The sequence below is a fragment of the Odocoileus virginianus genome, chromosome 26 (assembly GCF_023699985.2).
Source record: "Odocoileus virginianus isolate 20LAN1187 ecotype Illinois chromosome 26, Ovbor_1.2, whole genome shotgun sequence".
NCBI lineage: Eukaryota > Metazoa > Chordata > Mammalia > Artiodactyla > Cervidae > Odocoileus > Odocoileus virginianus.
In genome coordinates, this window is record NC_069699.1 from 6,045,885 (window position 1) to 6,069,831 (window position 23,947).

At 35.5% G+C, this 23,947-nt stretch overlaps 1 protein-coding gene across 40 annotated transcripts in view; it reads right to left on the reverse strand.

Moving 5' to 3' along the window:
- Positions 1-23,947, reverse strand: part of CLASP2 (cytoplasmic linker associated protein 2) — a 172,103-nt gene that overhangs the window by 41,654 nt on the left and 106,502 nt on the right. For 6 of the 40 annotated variants that reach the window (XM_020903360.2, XM_070455323.1, XM_070455353.1 and 3 more), the window contains 11 exons: positions 20,219-20,242; positions 18,167-18,184; positions 15,937-16,038; positions 15,756-15,782; positions 12,908-12,934; positions 9,940-10,110; positions 9,390-9,497; positions 5,523-5,585; positions 4,438-4,544; positions 2,747-2,770; positions 1,185-1,429 (listed from right to left, as the gene is read on the reverse strand). In XM_020903360.2, the coding sequence (XP_020759019.1) occupies positions 1,185-1,429; positions 2,747-2,770; positions 4,438-4,544; positions 5,523-5,585; positions 9,390-9,497; positions 9,940-10,110; positions 12,908-12,934; positions 15,756-15,782; positions 15,937-16,038; positions 18,167-18,184; positions 20,219-20,242 (916 nt within the window). The remainder of the gene's footprint in view (positions 1-1,184; positions 1,430-2,746; positions 2,771-4,437; positions 4,545-5,522; positions 5,586-9,389; positions 9,498-9,939; positions 10,111-12,907; positions 12,935-15,755; positions 15,783-15,936; positions 16,039-18,166; positions 18,185-20,218; positions 20,243-23,947) is intronic. The other 34 variants (XM_070455335.1, XM_070455330.1, XM_070455356.1 and 31 more) reach the window with 16 other exon arrangements.

A 23,947-nucleotide genomic window follows, 5' to 3' on the forward strand; every position in this document is an offset into this window, starting at 1 on the left:
CCTCCTAAAATCAAACCCTAATTTCAGGTATTAAGGCAGGAAGTAGCCCTCTATTTTCCACCATACTGAAACTTTCGAATTTTCTGAAACTAGGTTCTTAAATGGATAGACTGTAGAGATTTCAAACACTACACAGATAAAAACGATAGACTTTAGAGGGGAAAGGCAAGCGAAAGCCAGTAGGACAGGAAACCGAATCAAACCCAACTAAAAATCAATATAAACTTAAAAAAAAATTATTTAATTATTTATTGGTGACATCTCATGACATGGGGGATATTAGTTCCTTAACTAGGGATCAAACCCGTGCCCCCTGTAGAGGAAGCATGAAATCTTAACCACTGGACCACCAGGGAAGTCCCTAAACTTCAGTTCTTAAGAGAAATTCACTTCAAATCCATTTCATACTATACCAAGACTCAAACATCACATGAACACCACGAATATACCCTCATTTTCAAGTGAGCATAAATATTCTTTCATCTCAATGAAAAACTTATCAGGAATGAATTTTAATGAATGAGTCAACTTTAATATTATGTTATATTTTATTATTTATTTTCATTTAATTAATAACATTTTTATTTAATAACTACTTATGAATAAAAAGTTCCCTTTAATAATGTTTCTTTAAATAGAGCAAGATAATTATAATTTAAAAAATAACAATAGTATGGATGGTCCTAAAAAGGATTAAGGCTTGGGATAATATTCTGATGCCACTTTTGAATTCAGGACACATATGAGCCCATACCAGTATCTTTAAAGTTATGAAAAAGTCAAGTAAAAAAGTGCTAACTCCAGGGCCTTCCCTGGTGGCGCAGTGATAAACCATTTGTCTGCTAATGCAGGAGAGACGATCCTCAGTCCAGGAAGATCCCACATGCCATGGAGCAACCAAGCCCCTGCACCACAACTATTGAGACCGTGTTTCAGAGCCTGGAAACCACAACTATTCGAGCCCACGAACCACAGTGACTGAAGCCTGAGTGCCCTAGAGCCCATGCCCTGCAACAAGAGAAGCCAGCGCAATGAGAAGCCTGTGCACTGCAACTAGACAGCAGTCACGCTCGCCACAGCCAGAGCAAAGCCTGTGCAGCTCTGAAGACCCAGCACGGTCCCCCCCATCAAAAAAAAAAGCCCTAAACAGACACGATAATTATTTTGAAGACAATATAACTCACCTTAGCGTTCTCTGATTTTTTAGTAAGTTTTGCAGACCCAGGAGGCCTTCTTTCCTTTCTGACCAGTTGGAACTAGCACATCTGTTGAGGACTTCTGCCACATCTTCTGTCTGCCTCATGTATGTAGGAATACTACCATTCCGAGAGCTGTAGGAGCGTTCTGAACAAGCACTGGATGCATCACTGTTGGCATCATCATCTGAATGCATCCCATATGATTCGTATCTTCTTCGAGCAGGTTTTTTCTGTTATACATAAAGACTCTCATTAGTGGGAGCTAAAATAACATGCCGGTATTTCACGATTTCTACTGACCAGAAAAGGACTGGCTTTTGCATAAAAATCATTGTAAAGCATGCTGCTAACCATTGTAATAATAAAATGTCGAATTTTAGTTTTTTTCAGAAAACATGTTTTAGGAGTTAGTAGGAGATGAAATACTCTTTAACTATGGGGAGTGGTAGAAGCAGAATAAGACTACTATATGGAAGTCAGATATGTAAAGTGGGGAGTGCTAAAAACATAAGGTTTCCTTTTCTTTTTTCTTTTTGTGGAAAACCAATACCTACTACTAGAGTGTAAACAGACTCTCTACTAAAATTCTGAGTTGTTACAAGAAATTAAAACCTTTTTAAAGGATGAGAATGGGTCAGAAAAACATGTTTCCTGTGTAAAGTTCTATTTTTTCTGTCTCTCTACCTCCCTTTTCCTCTGTTCTTTCGCTTCCATTGTCACTTCTCTGCCACTCTTCCTTCACTTGCACCCATCCCTGATGTTTCTTCGAGAAGAGAATCACGGGGAATGATGACAGCCCATTTAGCTTACTCTTACTTTGGGGAAGCAAGCTCCCGAAGGGCTCTCCATGCCTTCCCCAATGTGTCTAAACTACCTGTTTCAATATATGCAAGAAAGTATTAATTTGATTTCTTCACACCTGAAGTTATTATTTAATAAATAAAGCTGCTAATTTTACCTTGAATATTAAAAAATGAAATGAGACAGAATAGATTATTTGAGATTTCCCTGAAAGAATTAGAAATAAATCTTTATGTCATCTGATACTTGAATTCAGGCTGGTGAGAGGTGAAGATGTTTCTATGAAACACTGCAGAACAATAATTTTACATGGCTCCAGGTGACTTAAATTGTTCAAGTTTAAAATCTAAAAGAAATATAACCTGAACTTAATTAAAAATAGTTTTTCAATGACTTTCCATCACTAAATTGATTTGATTTGGAGGCACCAACTTAATTTAGAATGGCAAAAACACGATATTTTTTGTATTAGACTCCAAGTCTTGTTATAGACATAGTGTCAATGACATCATCGCCTTTGTACAAAGCAGTAGGGCTAAAAGGATGAGAACCCCACAGGACACTATCTAAGCACTGTCTCCCTACTGCTAATCATATAATCATATGGACAGAAAACTGAGGTGTGTCTAAGGATTTTATTACTTCCACCTGAATTCTTCATAGAAGACTATCATCTGTTAAACTGATGAAGGAAAGAAAAGAACGTTATGGTACCATAAGATGTCAGAAAATAGCAATGTCTATACCTTAGTCCGTATGTCTCCTAAGAGCTGAGAGCAGTAGATTTTTAAAGAGAAAAATTGAAAATAATGAAGAACATTTTGCTAAACAGCACAGTGAAGTAGGCATAAACAATGCCCATAATCAGAACCATTAAGCTTTTAAATATATAGATACATAAGAACTGCTTATTAGCAGGCTATATCTTTAATCTCGTCAATATCCTTTAGTCCAAATAAAAATATGTAAGTTACAGATATATTCACATAACCAATTTTCCCAAAGAAACTCAAGTCTTCTTCCTATTTGGATCCTTTTGTCATTCCTAAAGTTAATTTTATTTCTATGATTTTCCCTAGGTCCAACCAGGCTTAATAGTTGGATAGTCTTTTCCTAAAAATTGATAGTTATAATTGGAATATCTATGTTATGCAAATAATGGAAGTAGACACAAATAATTGGGATTCAGCTTTTAGCACTGGTGGCTAAATATTCCTCATATAAACCAAATACATCTTATTATAAATAATAGGATAAAGATTACTCAAGAGTAATCCAATCAATTAATAAAATTTGTATGACTAGAATTTAACTAGTAAATCCTTCACATAAAGGAAACTAGAAAATGTGATTTGAGAAATACACTGATCAAGAAGAATAAATTTAAAACATATGACTAATTTAATACCATCAGAATAAGGTGTGATAAATATATCCCAAGCTCGAGGGAACAAAGTTCTTATTTAGTAAATACACTGATTTATGAAAAAAATCAGATGGCTGAGGTAAAAAGAAAAATTCAGCACACACACACTGTCAGAGCAGAACTACACATATGATTACATTTAATACATTATAGCTATGACCAATGAATATTTTTAAAAACTTGCTTATCAAATATATGTGGCAAATAGTGTATCAGCAATGGTTAAGAGCTGGCATGCAGGTTTAAAAGGCACAACGTATTTTCTTATTTTGAAACAAACATGATGCCTTTGTAAATTCCGTGTAAGCAAATGAGTAGATGTTTCTCAAAAATAGGATTAATATCATAATTTGAGAGAAACTGTCATACTGAATTGACGGGGAAAAAAGCAAAAGCCAATCATCACCACTGTCTCAAATACTTCCTTCATAATTTTAAGGGAGAAAAACTACAGTGATATCTGTACAGCACTCTTCTGACAAAACCATCACGGATCAGTAGATTATATTTTCAAGCCTCACTGTTTAACGTTTCAGGTTTAAAGAGCTAAAAAGATACCTGAAATATAATTTGTTTTGAAATTGTACTTTCTCTCAGCTCAGAAAATACAAATAAGTGAAAGACTATATAAACTTTTACTCTAAACTAAAACAACCCCTAAACACTCAAGGTTAAGCTAGCTTTGAAATTATATACTTGCAGTGTACATATTTATATACTAATCTATCTGCCTTTATTCTCAGTGTACTAGTGTATAAAAACTCCGTGTTAACAATATCAGTATTTATATTCCTGACATTCCATCGTGGGTGATGGCTTAAAAATCTGACCAATTAATAAGGATCAGCAATAAATTATACTGCTTTGCTTTTTATATGGACACATTTGATCTTCCTAGATTTAATCCACAAGAACCTTCCATCTCCTTTCCCACACTTGTGGACTGGCTTACTCAGACATTAGCTTCATTAACTGGAACATCTAGAGTGATAAGAAAATGGACAAGAGTACCAAGGCATCTGCCACTGCCTCCTCCACGTCGGAACCTGTGTTCAGGACTCGCATGGCACTGACCGAGGATGACAGTCGGCTTGATTGGCTGATCCCATACCCCGGACCTAATTCATCAGAAGAAGGAAAACAGCTTTGAGAGAGCTGTAAATGTAACATGGTCAGGCTGGAAAGTTTGAGATCCTTGAGGAGGGGGGGAAAAAAAACCAATGGGGCAAAGCATTTTAAAAGCAATATTGTATTCTCTGGGTACATTTAGTTTTGGTCAAATAAAATGGTAAAAGCAATTAAAATCACTGACAATGTGTGGCAAGTGAATTTAAGGAACAGTCGCTATGATACATTTATCACCAGAAGACAGAAGAAAGTATAGCTGGTCGACTAAGGGCTTGGAAGTTGGTAGCCCTGTAATTAATCCAGTTTTATCAGTCAGGCAAATTTCATCCATGTGGGTGAGCCACAGGGTGGCCCAGAACAAAGATCAATCCTCCAACCAGTAATGATTAGGGAGCTCAATGAAGCCATGCCAAGAATTTACAAGGAAAAACTCCTCCAATGATTCTCTCTTCTCCTTCAAGATAGGCTGATTCATTCCATAACTAAAAGACATATCATTTGATATTTGTTAAGCACCTACTATTGCCTGACACTCTGAGGTATGTAAAGACAAACCATAGTTGGGTTCTTCTCAGCTACTTTTTACAATATATCATCATTTACAATTAAAACACTTCATCCACCATTTTGGTTTTTTTTTTTTTAAACATACATACAAAAGATGAAGTACATAACAGAGAACATAAAACAATTCTATTCTATTTTAAAATGATGTAACTTAGGTTATACAAAAGAAAAATGTCCATCTCCAGTGAGAAAAACGCTCAAGTAAGATTGCTGAAAGGAAAAAAGTTACTTGGGGGGAAATTAATAACAACAACAACAACAACACACACAAATGACTTATTCTTCAACAAATTAAATAAAAACAAAATCAATTTTAAAACATGATTATTCAATGGGAACTGAAAAGGACAAAAAACTGAGATGAATGCACAGATGATAGTGAAAATGTACTCATCCTTCACCTGAGACCCCATACACATCGGGGGCGTAGAGGGCACCAGTAGATCTGGAGTGGTGTCTGGAGGCTGGAATAACAGGACCATACAAACCTCATCTATTACCACAGAAACAAGGTATAGTGGCGGCACTAGAGTCAGGCAAGGAGAGTTAGTTAACAATGGTATTATACTACTACATACTTAAGGGTCAGAATATTGCCTTAGATAAGGGCAACTGAACACTGCAGTATCATCCTTGACACACAACAGATCTTACACCTAAGGGGACAGACATAAGCCCACAGGAGACAAGAGGCAAGTATTCAAATGGAAGGAAATGTCAAAAGTACAAGCATGAAACAGAAAAATGAACACTGTAATTAAAAAAAAAAAACCACTATGGTAAATAGTAACCAATAGTAATCTTATCTCCTCTAATCCTGAACTCAGGGAGGTAGTTGTTACTATTCAATTTGACAAATGGCCAAACTAAAGCACAGAGAAAGGTTCATTAATTTGATCAAGGCCACACTCAGTAACTGTAGTTTTTAGGGTCTTTGCTCTTGAACAGTACACATACCAACTTCATATTGCTCAAAAGATAACATACCTCATTTATATTAACATAAACATTTTTTATAATAGTTTATACAACCTAAGTTCTGAATTCAGTAGATTTAAATATCAAAGCACATTTGAACACCAAAAGGGGAATATTAATAAAATTTAAAAAATCTAGAAATGTGTGACTTTTCCCTATATTTATGACATCTCTCTAAATCTAAATTTAGTATATTTTAAAATTTTAGATCTTAAAATCCTTATTTTCATAATGTTATAATGTCAGTCTTATTCTTAAATACACAAATAAGGGAGGAAAAATTCCTTTTATTATTTAATGAAACATATTACCCTTATTTTAAAAGTTACTCTGCTTCAGATATATTAGAACAGTTGAAGTACTTTTATTATATGAATTAATCTTTTCTTTGTCACAGGAATGAATAAGAAAATGATCAAAAAGATTGAAAGACAGGATTAAAGACAAAATGTTGTATAAAATGTTTAATCGGACCCTGAAAGGTGACTGGTATCATTAGTAAAACATACTAGTATATAGTTGGTTTTAATTTTACCCAACAGAATAATTAATAAAGTGATAAGGAAGAGTTGAAGCAATATGGAAATGGTTTAATAGATAAAAAACCTTTTGAAATCAAGTTATCTGTGGCTGAAGATAACACTCACATGCTTGTAATAACGTAGCCTTTCTTTTTCTATCTTAGTTCCAGAAACAGATGGAAACTAAGAGTGCAAGTTCCAAAGTTTATCTTTGTCTAGCTCTGATTTACCTCTGGTGTATCAGGGCCCTGACGCTGGCTTTGTGCTACAACTGAATAAATGGCAAGCTATGGGATTCATGTATTGAATGGCCATATTCAAGTCAGAGGCGACAGAAGGTTTCACCAAATGAAGGAAGACAGCAAAATGTAGGCAAATATACCAGAAAATCCTGATCTCTGGGAATGTTATTTTTATCCCTGTTTAATAAATAGGGCCAATCTCCTATCTTTGCAATGCAACATCTACATGTAAGCAAAAGGCTATAAAATTTAATTTTTCTAAAACTGTATGATAAAAAGGTTTAACCACCTCTAAACCAAATAGTATGTTTTATCACGACTGAGAAAACTGCCTCCTTTAATAACAAAATTCAAATGATCTCAGTTGCCAATTGGAGACTGAGATAAATCTAGAAGATTAATGACTAAACAATATCTTCCCTCCTAGCACAGCCTGTAAAGTATCTGCCTTCAATGAGGGAGACCTGGGATCAATCCCTGGGTTGGGGAGATCCCCTGGAGAAGGAATGGCAATCCACTCCAGTATTTTTGCCTTAAGATTCCCATGGACAGAGGAGCCTGGTGGACTACAGTCCATGGGGGACACAACCGAGTGAATAACACTTTCATTTTCTCTTTAAAAGTAGGCATATTAACATGTTTATAACTAGAAGTTGGTTATAAATTTCCTCTAATCTCTATTGCACAGGTTTAAAACAGTCTAGAAACATATTTTGTTCTTGCTATCTCATGCTTTCTACTGCTGCTGCTAAGTCACTTCAGTCGTATCCGACTCTGTGCGACCCCATAGGCTCCTCCGTCCATGGGACTTTGCAGGCAAGAGTACTGGAGTGGGTTGCCATTGCCTTCTCCATGCTTTCTAATAATTCTACATTATACAAGGTATTATACCATTAAAAAAAAAATCAAAGATCCTTGCCACTAACATGTGACAGAACTAACTGCAGGTGAGCAAGCACTGTTCAGGGCAAGAGGTGGAAGAGACGACAGTCCTGATGACCACACGCTCACTGTGTGCAAGCGCTGCTTGGAAGGATCGTTTCCGTGGCATCTCTGCTTTACAATGTCTTCAGATCAATGCTAAGAGCTACATGCTGTTATTACCCTCATTTCACAGATAAGGGAGCCCTGGTACACAACAGCTACAAAGCTGGGATATCAACCAGACCATCCAACCCTAGAACAGATGCTCTTAAACTACCACAAGCCCACTCCAACTCTTAAGGTGATGTGCTTATTTTACACAAATACAGGATTTATTTCATTTTTAAACAGATATGCATGAGGACTAACCAATACATATGCACCTGTATGTGTGTCTGCACACACACACACACACACACACACACACACACACACACACACAGACACTCTACAGCCTACTGTATCATCACACAGGAACTAAACCTATCTCTGGCAAAGTACAGAAGGAAACTCTTTGGTACCTGGAACTGGAACACAAACAAGGCTTGAGGATACCCCTGTCTGTGTTCCTAGCTCAAAGGGTCAGGAGAGGATAGTTTAGTAGTGATATAGTTGAACCAAATGGCCCAAAAGAAACTTAACTTCTTAGAAATTCTATACCAAAGCGTCTATTGAAGGAAATAATACTTCCAACAGCTAACGAGTGGAACCATGTTCTATTTAAGTGTCACAAAATCTAAAGTGCAACTCTCTTAAGTGTTACAATAACCTACACTCTATGGAATTAAAATAAAAAAATATGAAATGACTTTAGGTAAGTGCATAAAAATAAAGTACTAGTTAAAATGCTGAGGACCACAAAGAAATTCTAAAGATTTTCAACATAAAAAAATTCTGCCTCTCCAATTACTCTAAAATATGAAAAGTTTTAAAAGATCATTTAACATTTTATAATTGAGGTAAACAATACTACAGTCAAGGTTACAGTACAATCTCTATAATAAGGAACAGACAGGTTGCACAGCAATGACATGATAAAAGCTAATGCATGAGAAATGCTATTAAACTGTAAAATATACAAAAATATTAATCCCTTCCATTTTATGAGACTGATGCGCTGCCCACTGCGCTAAGAAGGCGCTAATCCCTTCCATTTTAATAGTTCATATATGATTTTGCAGCCTTCTTTCCAGCAATCTTAACTTAAATATCTAAGGTGAAGAGCAAATATTTCTGCTGAAAAGCATAAATGTCTTTATTCTTATCAAACTAAATAGTCCACATTTCACTTAAGAGTAATTACCTAAATATTATCTTTAAATTTTATAGGGATATTTATTAAGAAAAAATACTGAATTCAATATTATGTAATCTAAATCTGTATGATATTTACTTGACTATGAAGGCAATTTGTTTATCTAATGTCTAATTTGCTTATTTAAAAGAAGTAAATGTCAAAGGAACTTCACAAACATGTAACCTCCCTCTGACTGTCCTTAAAAAGGCAGAAAAGAGAGGCAAAGATACAGTTGATAAAGCTAAATCCGGGGTCTTTTGAGGTTATCAGATGGTGCGAACACAACAGGGAAGCCCAGACACTCACCAAGGGGCTGGAAAGAGCGCACAGGACTCGTATCCCTGCTGCTCTCCCGGCTGGCTTCCCGGCTGCACCCTTGACTCACGCTTGGCCGAGGAATCCGACTGCTTCGGGCTGGTGTGAAGCAACGGCAGCACAGAAGTGGAGTAAACAGGAGAAGGGTTTGTATTTTTGACATTTTGGTTTTATTCTTTTCTTTCTTATAAAGCTAATAAATAACAAGTTCTGCTAAGGATGAGAAGAAATGATTCTTGATGAAGCATTACCAGGAATACCGTTAAAATTCTTGCTTATACTCTTCTAGTTTATTTGTGATTAGAAGAGCAAACTGTATTTTACTAAAATTCAACAGCTGCAAAGAAAAAAATGGATTTAAAACAGAAATAATACTGCCAAGATAAGATATCTAATTTCATTTTTAAACCTGTATTTCACTTCTCCTTGAATGTGAAGCTGTTTTCCTCAAACTCAGAAGACCTCAACGCGGTCCTCAGTGCTGCCGAGGCCTGAGGTACAAAAGAAACACAAGGCCGCACGTCTGACACGACAGCCTTACCCACTGACAGCCGGGACGGGCTGGCCTCCCTGCTGCAGCCCTGGCTCCGGGGGATCTTGCTTCTCTTCTGCGCGGAGGCGGAGTTAACCAGGACTCTCTGAACGCCAGAGCTCACCGTGGAGAGGGCTGTCGTGGTCAGAACTCTTCCTGGAGACCCAGACCGGCTGCCAGCTGAACACCAAACATACATATAGATGTTAACCTGTGAACTCTAGGAGATCTCTGTCGAAAGGATAAAAATTCAAGAAGTACATCTGAGAAACCTGTGATATAATGGCAAGTTCTAAGTTCCAAGGAAATAGATTAAGGAAGCTTTATATATACTGAAAACCTGGAATAAAAAGATATACCATATATATATATATATATACACACACACACACACACATATATATATATATGTATACACACATACTAGGATTGAATGGTAAATCATGTAAATATATTTTCAGTTTTGGGGAATATAAGATGTTACATTTAATAAGGAAAACACTATTATGATTTCAGAACATAAATAGTAGAAAAGGTTTCCAAAGAAATAACTTATCTAACAATACATTTCATGTAACTAGAGCTATATGTTAAAAAGCTATTTATTAAAGCTATACATTTATAAGGACACAATAATTCTATTATTGATAACATTCTTGTTAAGAATATAATAATGAAAATTTGCTTCCTGTTAAAACAGTTTGCCTGTTGAGATGCCTTGAAATGGGCATAACAAAGTTGTCTATCTTGTTACTTACACGTATTTTAAAATTTTTACAAGATTAAATTTTATTTATTTATTTTGGCAACACTGAGCGGCATACAGAATCTTCATTCTCCAACCAGGGATCGAACCTGTGCCCCCCACAGTGGAAGTGTGGGGTCTTAGCCATTAGAAAGCCAGGAAAGTCCCAAGATTAAATTTTAAATGTTTACAAAGTTGGGCCAGCTAAAAAAGAAACGGATTTTGCTATTTGCCTTCAAATAAAAAAGGGGTCTTGGGTGGCCAAAGTCTGGCATGAAGATGTGTACTGAGGGTAGAACAAGATTAATGGACAAATAAATGTCAAAGAAAGTAGATTCTTTCAAAACTAGTAATTTTCAATCTTGGAAGAGAGAAGATGTGGTCAGGTAGAGAGAGGGAGCTGGATAAAATCTCAGAGACAGGGGTAAGACTTTTTAAAAAAGAAACATGCATTTAAACTAGAACTGTATAATTAGTTTTTAAAGGGGTAAGCTCCTTGTCAATCAGAGCATTTTGTGTCTGCATTGAAAAGGAAAATAAGCTAGGTAAGTCCAAGGTATAATTTAACTCTAGATTCTGGACAGTAGCATTATAAAAGTTAAACTTGCACTTAAATAAAACTTCATGAAAGCAATGTTTGCTCTTTGCTGGGCACTTCTCCACAGTCACTGCTCACCTTGTATCATCTTACCCAGCCATGCTTCATTTCCAAAGAGCAAAGATTAAAGACTCAAAGTCAATGGGGAGAAGCAGGGAACATCACTGAGGAAGGAGTGCTGAGTTCAAGGGAGGGAGTGGTGACTTTTTAGGTCAAACCTGTCCTGTCTTGAGGGCTGTCCTGGCCATATTTTTGGATTTTTTTTTTTTTGGTGAAAGCTCTGAAATTTTCTGATTTTTATCATGTTGTATAGACCAAATAATACATGAATAGAGGCAGACTGGATATGATCCATGGGTTGCTGATCTGTGACCCTTGTTACTGTTTTCTGGGCACTGTGTTTCTGAATACAATTTAAACTCATGCTTAATTCCTAAACTTTACCAATATACAATATGAAACTCATCTTCTGCTGTTTACAGCAATACTGTAAAACAAAGCAATGTTTATGATGAAATTGACAATTTATTATTTGTGTAGAAAGAATTCTAAATTATTGCAGGGAAATTACACAAGTGTACTTTAAAAATGATGGTTCATTTTAATTGTTCCCTGACATTTCAGGTGAAGAATCTTTAGATGAGGTTTCTTTCAGTCATAACCTCAGGGATACTCACAAGGCACCTATTTTCTCCATGCAGCATCTAAACTAAACATACACACCAAAAACACCCAAACACCCAACATGCCACAAACTCACAATGCAAGGTAAGCTGATGGAATATTTTATGGGGATGTGACAATATAAAAAGTATAAATAATAAACTGACCACATACAACATGTTATTCTGTTAAAACCAATATAAGTTTAGGAGGTGAAGGTGTTGGTAGGAAACTGGAGAATTCCTTGAGATATGGATCTATTCAGCAGAGAAGAAACATGCAGTATAGAAGCAAGAGTAATCACTCCATCTATTCTAGATTTGTTGAATTTATCAAAACTATGCAAGCTCACTCTCTATATATTTGAATTGATTCATGCCCTGTCCTAAGAAATGCAATTGGCAGTGTTAATCATTTCATGCTCTTCTTCACTACCGCCATGAACAGCATGATATTCAAGTGCTACAACCCATCTTGCAATCATTCATACTTAGAAGAAGAAAATATCACGGCTCTTTCCCCAACAAAAGAACTACAAAGGTTAATTATGTCTTCAAGGAAAACCACAGTTGATAAAAAAGAGTATGATGCACCTAGCAATATCATGCTACTAGAAAATATTCTAATATGAAAATTTGAAATTGGGTAACTAATTTCTCCTGTGCTGCCTCAAGTTTTCAAAACATTGTTTTGTACTTTTTATGAGATACTTTCAAGGCATTACTAAAGCTTCCCTGCTTTGGGATGTTTACACTTGTGGGATCAACATGGATAATTTTTAAAAACCAGGGTTTTGGTAACAAATAAGGACAGGTCACAGGAAAATCCTAATTGGGAACTTTTACCCCAATGATGGCTACAAAATGATAGAATATTAGATGTTAAGAATTTCTGCTGAATAGAACCCATTCTTGATAATGAAAATAGATGATCAAACAACTGATGCACATATAAAGTCTATAGATTCTTACCACCAATGGTATTAGCAGATTGTGATCCTGAACAAGTGTAAAGGCAGAATTAGGGTAAGGGTTATAATCCATGAAGAGGGAAGGAGCAGATTTAAAATGCATGGCAGATGGAAATAAGAAAGCTTTAGTCAGTTTTGAAAATTAAAAATCCTAAAGCAAAAAAAGCAAACTTTAACAAAAGCAGAACACTGAGTAGTTTTTACAGCTGATAACTGAAATCAGACACTAATGTACAAAGCAGATGAAATGAAGGTGTAAAAGTGCAGATTTTTCAGCTTTTCTTCTGATAGGCCTAAAATCTAAATAATTAAATGTTTAAATTTTTGTTATTTAAACATTTAATTTAAAAACTATAGGTAAGGAAGAATTACAGCATCTTCTAGCTGAAGAAAAATTACATGAAAAAGCTACAGATTTTATCTTTCTTAAGACACTGAGGGGAAAAAACTGAACAGTAGCAGGGTGGGTGGGGAGACAAAATTTCTGACAGGCTGTACAATCATTTGTACATAATCAGTCACTACCAACAACAAAAGACACACTCTTTGAGTAAATAATTAAGTCTGGAAGTCCCTCCATTGGGTCTGCTTTCAATTTATTTTTGGTTAGCCGCTAGAACATACCTGCTTTGACTCAAGACAATTTTTTTTCCCCTAAATGGTGATATAAAAATATGGAAAGACCATGCAAACCCTAGTGAATTACTTCACAACAAAGTGAAGATGGAGATCACAGTAATATTTCTATGTAGATGTGTGTAAAGAGACTTGAATCAAATTATATAAAGCAGCAATATCTTTTTTCAAAAGAATTTGAAATGAAACAGTTATTCAAATAAATATATAAGCAAGCAAATAAAAACCCACCAGTATGATTTAAAACCTAAGTGATTTTACTGTGGGAAAGTTATCTGATCTTAAAATCTTACTGGGTCTAAAAGCCTATTATTATGTTCTCACACTCTAGGAGAGGATTTGAAGTACTGTGCATAGGGTTTCAATGTCAAAGACCAAATATAAAAAAATTATTGTATATTCTCGATATGATCAGTAGTTATGATATACTTAAAATGGAGGTCCTTAAGTAATACATTAAAAAATCATACACAAAGCACTTTGAATCTCTGCCATGAGTTCAGTCTTAGTATTACTTTAGAAGAAAACTCAGTAAAATACCTCACATGAAATTGAGTTTTATCCTTAAGATACCAGATACAGTCTCTGGTTGCTATCTTTACTTTTCCTTATGCTTTAAATTTCCTTCACCATTATTTTTGTTTCCTGAAGGCCGTAAGACTAACAAGGTATAGAAAAGTGCACAACAGGAGTATAAAATTCAGTTGACATTGCAGTAAGAAAAACAAGGAGATCAATTTTATCAGCTAAAATATAGAGCATGTACTTTGTGCTCAGGCAAATATACTAATTTAATCCTCACAACAATCCTGTTAAGATTATCCTCTTCATTTTACTGTTTATATTAGAAGTACACAGAAATATAACAACTTTAAATAACCTGGAATAGCCATGATCAACTCTGGGAAGTACGGCTCCAGATACATGATCTAAATCAATACTTCTCAGACTTGACTATAACAGAAATCACTTAATGATCTTGTTAAAGACTGAATTCAGTACACCTGTGGTGAATTTCTCAGGTGTGCATTTCCCAGGTGATGCTGATGCTGGTTTGGGCATCACATTTGGAAGAGCAAGGCTCTAAACTTATGTGTTACACTGCTAAAGATTAAGTTACTTTAAACAATTACTCTAAAAATACACAAGATCAGGGAAGAATGTGATGTGATCTACTCCTAATTTGGTTGGGGAAAGAGCCCTTACCCAGAAGGCATTTGCCATTTTTCCTATTTGTAAATAATCCTCAATTTGCCGACCAATTTTACTGGAGCATTCCTGCTTCTTTTTAGGGCTCTTGTTGAGTGCTCCAATCTTTACCCTGACTGGATTTTTTGACTGTGGAAAGAAGAGAATCTGCTAGGCTGGACTTGTCTAATCATCTCCTGGCGCCCTCCAAGCCCAGCTCCCTTCCCTAATACCAAGATTCAAGAATCAAGTTAAAAAAGACGAACTAGGCATCTATATCCTGAAATATTATCTAAAGAACAGTAGAAGATAGCTACATGTATTTCTTTCTAAAATGGCCAAGTATTGATATCAAGAAGAACCCCAGAATTACCTCCCTAGAAAAAATTCCTGTTCTAAGAGACATGTACTAAGGAAAATTTCTTGATAAAGAAGGAAGGAGATCTCTTTTAATGATGCCATAAATGTATATATTACTATTCAGGAACATAGAGGAATGGATCATTCATTTTACCTAGAATTCAAAATTGTGCTTTTTAATAGTTGTGCTTATGAGAAACTCAGCTTCCAGTGAAATTGCAAAAATATAAATCTTAAATTGAACAAGGAATATTAACAAAACTGTTCAATTTGTTTCCTCTTTATGAATCAGTATATACCTGCCAAAAATGCTGACTGTATTCTAATGGATTTTAGGGAAAGTACAAGGATACTACATATCTGTCCTTGAATAATATTAGCTAGATGCAACCAGATTTGATGCTAACATACAGCAATTATTTTGCCCCTAAAAAGCACAATTTTCCACATTTACAAGTTTCTGAGTAGACTGTGAAAACCTTAATGCTAAAAGATTTGTGTTATTTAAAATATCTCCATGCAAAATCTGTATAACAGATGAAGTTTCTCTTTCTAAGTGGCAGGTATCAATGATGCAGCCCTAATAACACACCAAAGACAAGACAACACCCACTCCAAAAGTCTGAAAACATGCACAACTGACCCAAAACATTGAAAAAAAATACCTTCATTTTTGTCAGGTGATGACGAACCTAAAGTACAGAACAAGAACTCAGTATGTGGCTTGTCTTTTCGGGAATTAGTTTTGTCTTTTTCCACTGGTCAATCTCCTAATACAGTAACATACAAAGAACACGCTTATCCTAACACAGTAGAAACACGAGAGAACTCATAGGTAATACATACGCTGTGACTGAGACACCATCTTTGTTCGACTTCTTCCTCGGGAATCTGTCTTGGCATTTCCCATAGTAGCAAGTGGTGCTGAAAGCTTTGCTCTCACCCGGCCTAAAGAATAAAATGATTTAGATAACTACAGACATTTTTCTATAATATTTAGTAATGAGGGGGAAAAAAAAGACTCACTTTAATTTCTAATTGGGTGTGCTTCTCAAGTATTGTTAAATTCTCTAACACTGTAAACTTCACTTTAAAGATTAGAGTTCCCTTGAAATTTTAAAAATAAATACCGTTTTTTATGTGTTGCACCATAAACTAACTTTCCTTTAAGGGTAAGAGTAAAGTCAAGCTAAAAGATCTCCATTCTCGGTTTGATATTATTGGCCCAGTAGTTATAATTAAGATAACTACCACATGCATGCACTTCTTCAGTTTCCATGAAATTTAATTTATTCTCAAATTCAGCCTATAGTTTAAAATACAAGCCTAAGCTTAGAAACAACAACCCAGTCTTTTTGACTGAAAACGTACTTCCGAAGGGATTTGCAAGAAGATACAATACTAGCTAAAATATCTTTTTTAAAAAAATATCTTTTTATATACTGTGCTAAACATCAGAGTACTACAGATGTACATGGGCACGTTTACTATTCTCTTCCCCAACCAACCAACTTCCATTTATAAAATTATTTGAGGAAACAACAATCACAGAGGAGTTGGCACTTTCTCTACACATTTCCTTCTCTACCTCCAATCAGTATTCCTTCCTTCTCTATTACTGTTTCATCCACCTCCATGAAACCAAGGCATAGAAATGTTTCTAGAGTTCTTGAACCAAAGGAGAGAATGCTTATTTATCGAAGTGCTTAAGTAAACTTAAGAAATTTATGAAATTTAAGAAATGTCATTAGAAAAAACAAAAATATATTACTAGTAGGTACTTCGGTGTTCTCGAGCAACAGCCTCAATCACTATCACATTGGAACCCACACCCACGTGATTGTGAAGAAGGGTTCCGAATTGTTTTCACTTAAAAGGAACAACTTGAAGGGCAATCACGATCTACGGGCTAGCCTGATACGGCAATATTAATTAAGAAAACATATCTAAAGGTAAGGAAAATTTCAAAATTATGAAATGAGTGAGGGAAGAGAAGAGAATAACTAAGAAAAAGGAATAAAATGAAGCAAAATGAGAAGTACAGGTGGTAGATCCTTTCATTCTATCAACTTCTTCAAGGCCCCTAAAAAGCTCATGATTCAGGACTTTCACCCTTTTACAGAGTCTGCTTAGAATAGGGCATGATGTTCTCCTGACTAAGAAGTAAAATGAAAGAAAATTATTATTTTTGAAATGCAAAATTTATCTGTTATAATAAAGAAATTAGAATAAATTATTAGGATAAATTATTTTTTATATTACCATCTAAATTATAATGATACAGTGCCAGAAACCATTTCTATAAAGTATTCTAAAACTTAAAATATGAAATATTTCAAATATGTCAGAGTAAACATGAGACCATCAAAATGTCAAATCTACTTGGTTGTATTACAAGAAAATGCCACTCATAAAATTTAGGAAAAAATTGTGTTTCATATCAGAGGCTTAATTAATAAGATAGCCTTCAAGTAGCATAAATAAAAACACTGAAGTTTTTCCTTTCTCCAAATTGAAAAGTAATAAGTATTTTTAAAAAGGTAAACTGGTTCAGTAAAATAAAGTACTATATCTAGCAAGGTTTCTGTATTTCCAAATTCAAATCATATGCAATTCCCCAGGCACTGATTCAAAATCAAAGATACATTTAAAAGCTGACAAAATAAATGCATTTAAATGGGATGATATTTAAACTCCAATGATAAAGCAATGGTGCGTGCACTCACAAAGTATAAATGAACTGGCAAAAATTAAAAAACAAAAACACAAAAGAAAAGCATTAATGTCACTATAGAAAAAATGAAACTGTAACTTTATACTAGGTATTATTAAACATGTGAAGCAATTATGTTTTTTCCAGCATGAGATAATTCAAGATACACAAAACTCCAGGATGAAGGATTAAAAAAAAATCTACATGAATAACTAACACAACCAAACACAAAATGTGGAAGCTAGCACAGCTGGCAAATTATGGATTTGCAAAGAAAGTAGCCTATTTTAGTTTTTAATGTTTAATTCCTAATAATGAGAATATTAATATTTTTGTGTTACTAACAAAATGTTTAATTCTTACCATCTTCAGATGCTGTTCCTAAATAAGAGAAATAAAACAATAACGTTTCAACAAAGTCTGCCAATGTTGATATTAAGACTTTCCTTGTGCCTCCCACCCAAGACGAAAATAAAAGGGCAAAAGAAAAAAATATCTTCTAGTTTGATAGCCTTAAATTAGCTTTTAAAAGGTTTTGAGATAAAACAAAATTTGAGGTGACCTAAAGACTCACAGCACAAAAGAGTTAAAACTAGACAACTGAAAATAGCAAAATTCTGTAATAAACCAGTTTGTCTGCTGTATTTCATACTGAAAATGTTAAATGAAGAAAAGTAACAAAACTAATTACTCAAGAATGATACAACTCTGTCACTTATCTCTTTGAAACAAATGTTTCGATATATCTTTCCAGTGTAAGAATACTTTCTGAGCATTTTCAAAAGGGAGTCCAAGAAAGAACTAGAAACTGACAAACATGGGAATCAACTCCATGACCCAGGCCTTATTTTCATCAAAGCATTACCTATGACTCTATCAGCTGTTTAGTCAAGCTTTTTTGTACTCCCCAAGATGTTGTAAAAGCTAGCAAAAAAATGACCAAGTGAAGAGAATCCTGGTTAGGACTCCACATTTTACTGCTAAGGTCTGGGGTTCAATCCCTGGTTGGGGAACTGAGATCCCACAAGTTGCACAGCACAATCAAAAAACATCGAGGATGAACATCAGAACTCACTACTGTTACAGAGCAATGACAGATGTTTCTCTCTGTGTGCGCACATAGATTTTTTTTTTAAACGCAGGACTAAACATCAGTTAGAGTATCACATTATATAACACAGATGATTTCTCAAACAGACTGATGTTTCTGAACCAAACAAGAAAAATTTTTATCTGGAAAGTGAGAATAATTTGTTTTTCAAGGATCCAGACTCTCAGTGATAGAAGTGATATCACATGGTCTGAAATATAGAAACTATCTCTTGGTGGGTTTTCTTTCATTTAATAGTTTCTTAAATTTATGAAATACATTAAACATAAAGAGAAGCACAGAGACCAATTATAAATAACACTCATGTACCCAAGTCAAGATTAAATAAATCATCAGAGTGGAAGATATACCAGTTTCGGAGTTTATGTAATAATTGATAGAAAAACACAGTTTTCCATTTTTCCTAGATCTCATACTGTGACTTACAGATTCATGATCTTCTTACAAATTCTTACAAAAAAGTTCAAATTCCTAGATAACACTGTACTATCTGATAATGTGAAGGGAAAGTATGGATAATACAGTCCAGTACTAGACAAAAATCATACAGATAAAAGTTATCATATTGGATCAAGCAACTAAAGATAAAACTAAATAATGAAACTTAAAAGGTACAGCTCAAAATAAGTTCAATTTTGATTAAATGTTCATTTGAAACACACTCTTAAAAAGACAGCATCTGTACCTAGCATTTCATTTTCATAGATGACCACTGTTATTATTGTTTAATCGCTAAGTTGTGTCTGACTCTTTCGCAACCCCATGGACCATAGCCTGCCAGGCTCCTCTGTCCCATGAAATTTCCCCAGGCAAGAATACTGGAATGGGTTGTCAGTTCCTTCTCCAGGGGATCTTCCCGACCCAGGGATCGAACCTGAGTCTCATGTGTCTCCTACTGGCGACAGATTCTTTACCCCTGAGCCACCAGAGGAGACATATGAAACTGTATAATATGTCATCTGTCTCTCTATAGCAGAGGTTAGTAAATTAAAGAATTGAATCATGTTACTTATGAGACTCCTTTCTCCTGAATCTAGTATTTCTGAGAAAGACTTGAGAAATCCAGAATATTCTAAGGGCTCAGGTTAAAAGAAGTTCAAACAGTAATCTAGTATTTGAATAAACTGAGAAACCCAAAATGGATATGTCTAACCCCAAATTCAATCAGAGAATTACAGAACCATTTTCACATTAAGACTGCTGCTAACTAAGCAGTCTATTTTCAGAAATTAAGAGAACAAAGATATTCATAGAATCCAAGAACCATAAAATTTTTTAGTAGAATTAGAAAAGGAAGTTCTTACCATCCATCTTGTCAGAAGTATCCTCTTTGATGAAAGAGCAAGCAAAGAACAGAGGAAAACTTGGTATATTAGAAAAAGATTTTATAACCCCTGGAAAACATTATTTTTAAGAAGACAGAATTCACAGCACAGACATGAACCTTTTATTCAATTAAAACATACTAGATTAAATAAGTTTTCCTTTGTGAGACAAAGATCCCCCCCCCCCCAAAAAAAAGAACTGAATTGATGATACGTCTAATTTTTATTTGCCTAGAGAAGTTAGAAAAGCCCATGTTCCAACCTTGGACGCCTCCACCATCAGACAAACCTCCTGCTTGGGTCTGCTGAGCCTCTCATAATCTAAGACAGTTCGCCTTGCTTTCCTTCTTCCTCTATAGACTAGAGCACACCCCCAAATTCCACTCTAAATTTAGCTCTTCCGTCATTATCTTCCTTCTACTGCCTTGCTGCTTCCTCACCCCATCCTTTCCTAGTACTTTTGGTCCTGTAAGCTCTGAAATATGGATAAATCAAACAACTCTAATTTTCTACCCCACTACACTGAGGTGCCCCAACAGAGACAACTATAAAACCACAAAGTCATGCATAAAAGCACTGCTAGAAACTAGGGTAATCATCAGGCTTGGCCTTGAGTGACTGTGCAGAAAATTATTAACATAGCAGACCTGATACTCTTAAGAAGAGCCTAGTTACAGGGCTGGCCCTTAGCTGGCCGTTGGGAAGTTAGTTCTGGATCCTGATTGTTTCAGTGTTGGGGACAAGGTATTGCATTCCTGTTAAAGGAACATGCCTGAACTGTTTTTGCAGATAATGTGATTTATGGGGAATACTTGCTCTCTTTTTGGGAGAACAGATGCTGATAATTGTGGCTGGGTGTATGGCAGTGCTTACCTAACTACCCCCCTTTTACCCTCACCCTGGGCTGAGTCTTAAGTGAGTCTCTCTGGGCAGAAACACCATGCACATATTCTACAGTCACTGCCGGAGGAAGGAGCATGTTTCATACAGCCCATCATTTTGCCTCTGGGAGGGATAACTCTGAAAGCCCATGCCTCGACGCCTTCAGAATGCCCAATGGGTTGTTTTCCCTTGCTGATCCTGAGGTGTGTCCTTTTGCTTTAATAAACCTCAGTCGTGAGTACAGCCAAGTCGTGTGAGTTCTTCCAGCAAGTCTCTTAAATGTGTGGGTGGCTGCAGGAAGGCCAGAGGAGCACCCCACCTCTTGTGACCCCTCAACAAGCTGGTCCACACCTCAAGTCACCTCTCAGACATCCTGCTTTTAATTAGCACAGTGTCCTGACTCTGTTCCCTCAAACATGAAAACACAGACACCACAAACTCCTGATGACATGCGTTCGCCACGCCCAGCTGCCCCAAAGACATGTGAATCTACCTCCTCCTTCCTTTTCTTCCTCCTGCCTCAGTGACGCTGATGACCCGTCAACATCCAAAGCTAACTCCCTAGTGCTATACACCCTATTCCTTATGCCTCTCACAAGAATTCTGGCCATAAGCAATTTCTTCTCATTCTTGCATTTTAACTTTTTCTTCTCTACTGATCCTACCAACTTAGTATACAAAGATATGTAACTCCCTCAATTTTAAAAAACAAAGTTCATTAACCTTTATGGATAATTCCTACAATGTTTTTTCCTTTCTTCTCAACCATTAAGCATAGGGATAATTTACGCAGACTCTCCTTCCAACTTCTTCCTCAATAAACAGAAGTCTTACTTCTGTCACATGACACCACTGAAACCATTTCCTTTTTTTTCCTTTAGACAATCTCACAAACCTAGCCATTGAGAACAAATACTCATAAATTTGGCATAGATATATCCAGGCTTCCTTAACAGAAATTCCTGTCTCCCATTCTACCCAACTTCTTCTTCAGGATAAAGTTTTAAAGGGTAAACCTCAAAACACTCATCATATCCCACTGTCAAAAGGATTCAGTACTTTAGTGGAGGAAAAACCCAGTGACAACTGCTTTAAGTAATGTATTGAGTTTAATATTGAAAGATTATAATAAGAACAATCTCTAATCATTTCTGGATCTAATCTCAAGCACAGATCTCTCCTGAGTTTTCTGCCACTGTACGTAATTCTTTCTCATATACTATTGTGCCTCCAAAACAATTCCAGGTTGATGTCTCAGCGATGTCAAACTCAGAATGCATAGAACTCGACAAGCTTTCAGCTGCTTATCCTTTAGCAACCTGCTGATGGACCGAGAGACTATTTCAATACAGAAGCATATCATCTCTAGATCCATAAATGTGCAGCTATAATAAACAAGAATCAAAGTGAAGAAAACAAAGAAAACACAAGTCACATCTGTATAAGAAAGGTGAGAAAGAGGGGAGGAGGGCGTCTAGGAAGGAAGAAGAGAGGAAAGGAGGGGGGGAAGGAAGGAAGGAAGACAGGAAGGAAAAGAGAAAAAGACACAGAAATAGAAAGGATGAGAAAATCTATTCTTTAAGCCCTGGAAAGAGCCACAGGAAAGTATCTCATTGTCCCTGAGGGTGAGCCTGGGTCAGAATGAAAAAAAAGAAGACAGAGGGTACCTTTCCCTTCTGTAAGAAAGCAAACATGCCCTTCAAACCTTAAGGAACCAAAGAAACAAATTAAGGAATCTCATGGCACTGTTATGACTTTCTTATGAAAAAAACATTGCGGCAAATGGCTTTCAAATTCACATTAAAACATTTCAAATTGAGTATTTTTTTCCTAGTACTAAAAAATAAAAGCTATGAAATGTTTTTATTGTTAAGACTCACAATGGGTAAATTTTGTTTCCCATTTTCCCCACTTAAAAAATTAATGTATAATTCATGTACCATAAAATTAACTTTCATAGTACACAATTCAGTGCTTTTAATATATTCACAAGACTGCACAACCCTCATAAATATCCAATTCCTGAACACCTTCATCACCTCAAAAAGAAATCTTACACCCACTGATGTCACCCTCTATTTTTCCCAACTCCCATCACTTAGCAACAACTAATTTATGATTCCGTGGATTCACCTATTCTAGGCATTTCATGTAAATGGAATCATAAAATGTGCCAGTTTGTACCTAACTTTATAATGCTTTCAAGTTCCATCCATCTTAGAGGATGCACTAGTATTTCATTTTTATGTAATATGATCCTTTTTATGGCTAACATTCCGTTTCACTGTATCTACATTAGGGCTGTTATGAATAATGTTGCTTGAACATTTATTCATGTATATATTTTAATGAGAACATATGTTTCATATGTCTTGGGTAAACAGCTAGGAGTGGAACTGCTGGGTCACATCATAACTCTATGTTTCACTTTTTGAGAAACTGCAAAGCTGTTCCCAGGGTGGTTCTGCTTACACTCCATGAGCAGTATGTGATGTTTCAATTTCTCCATATCTTCACCAGCCATCCTAGTGAGTATGAAGAGGTGCTTTTGAATTTCATTTCCCTAATGTCTAATGATGTTGAGCATCTTTTTATGTGCTTTAATTGGTAATTTGTATATTGTCTTTAGAGAAATGTGTATTCAAATCCTTTGCCTATTTTTTAAACAGAATTGTCTTTTTGTTACTTAGTTATAAAAATTCTCTATATATTTGAGGTCGAAGTCCTTAATCAGATACATGATTTGCACATTTTCTCTATTTTGTGTGTTGTCTCTTCACTTTTTTTTTTTTTTCTTCACTTTCTTGATGGTACCCTTTGAAACAA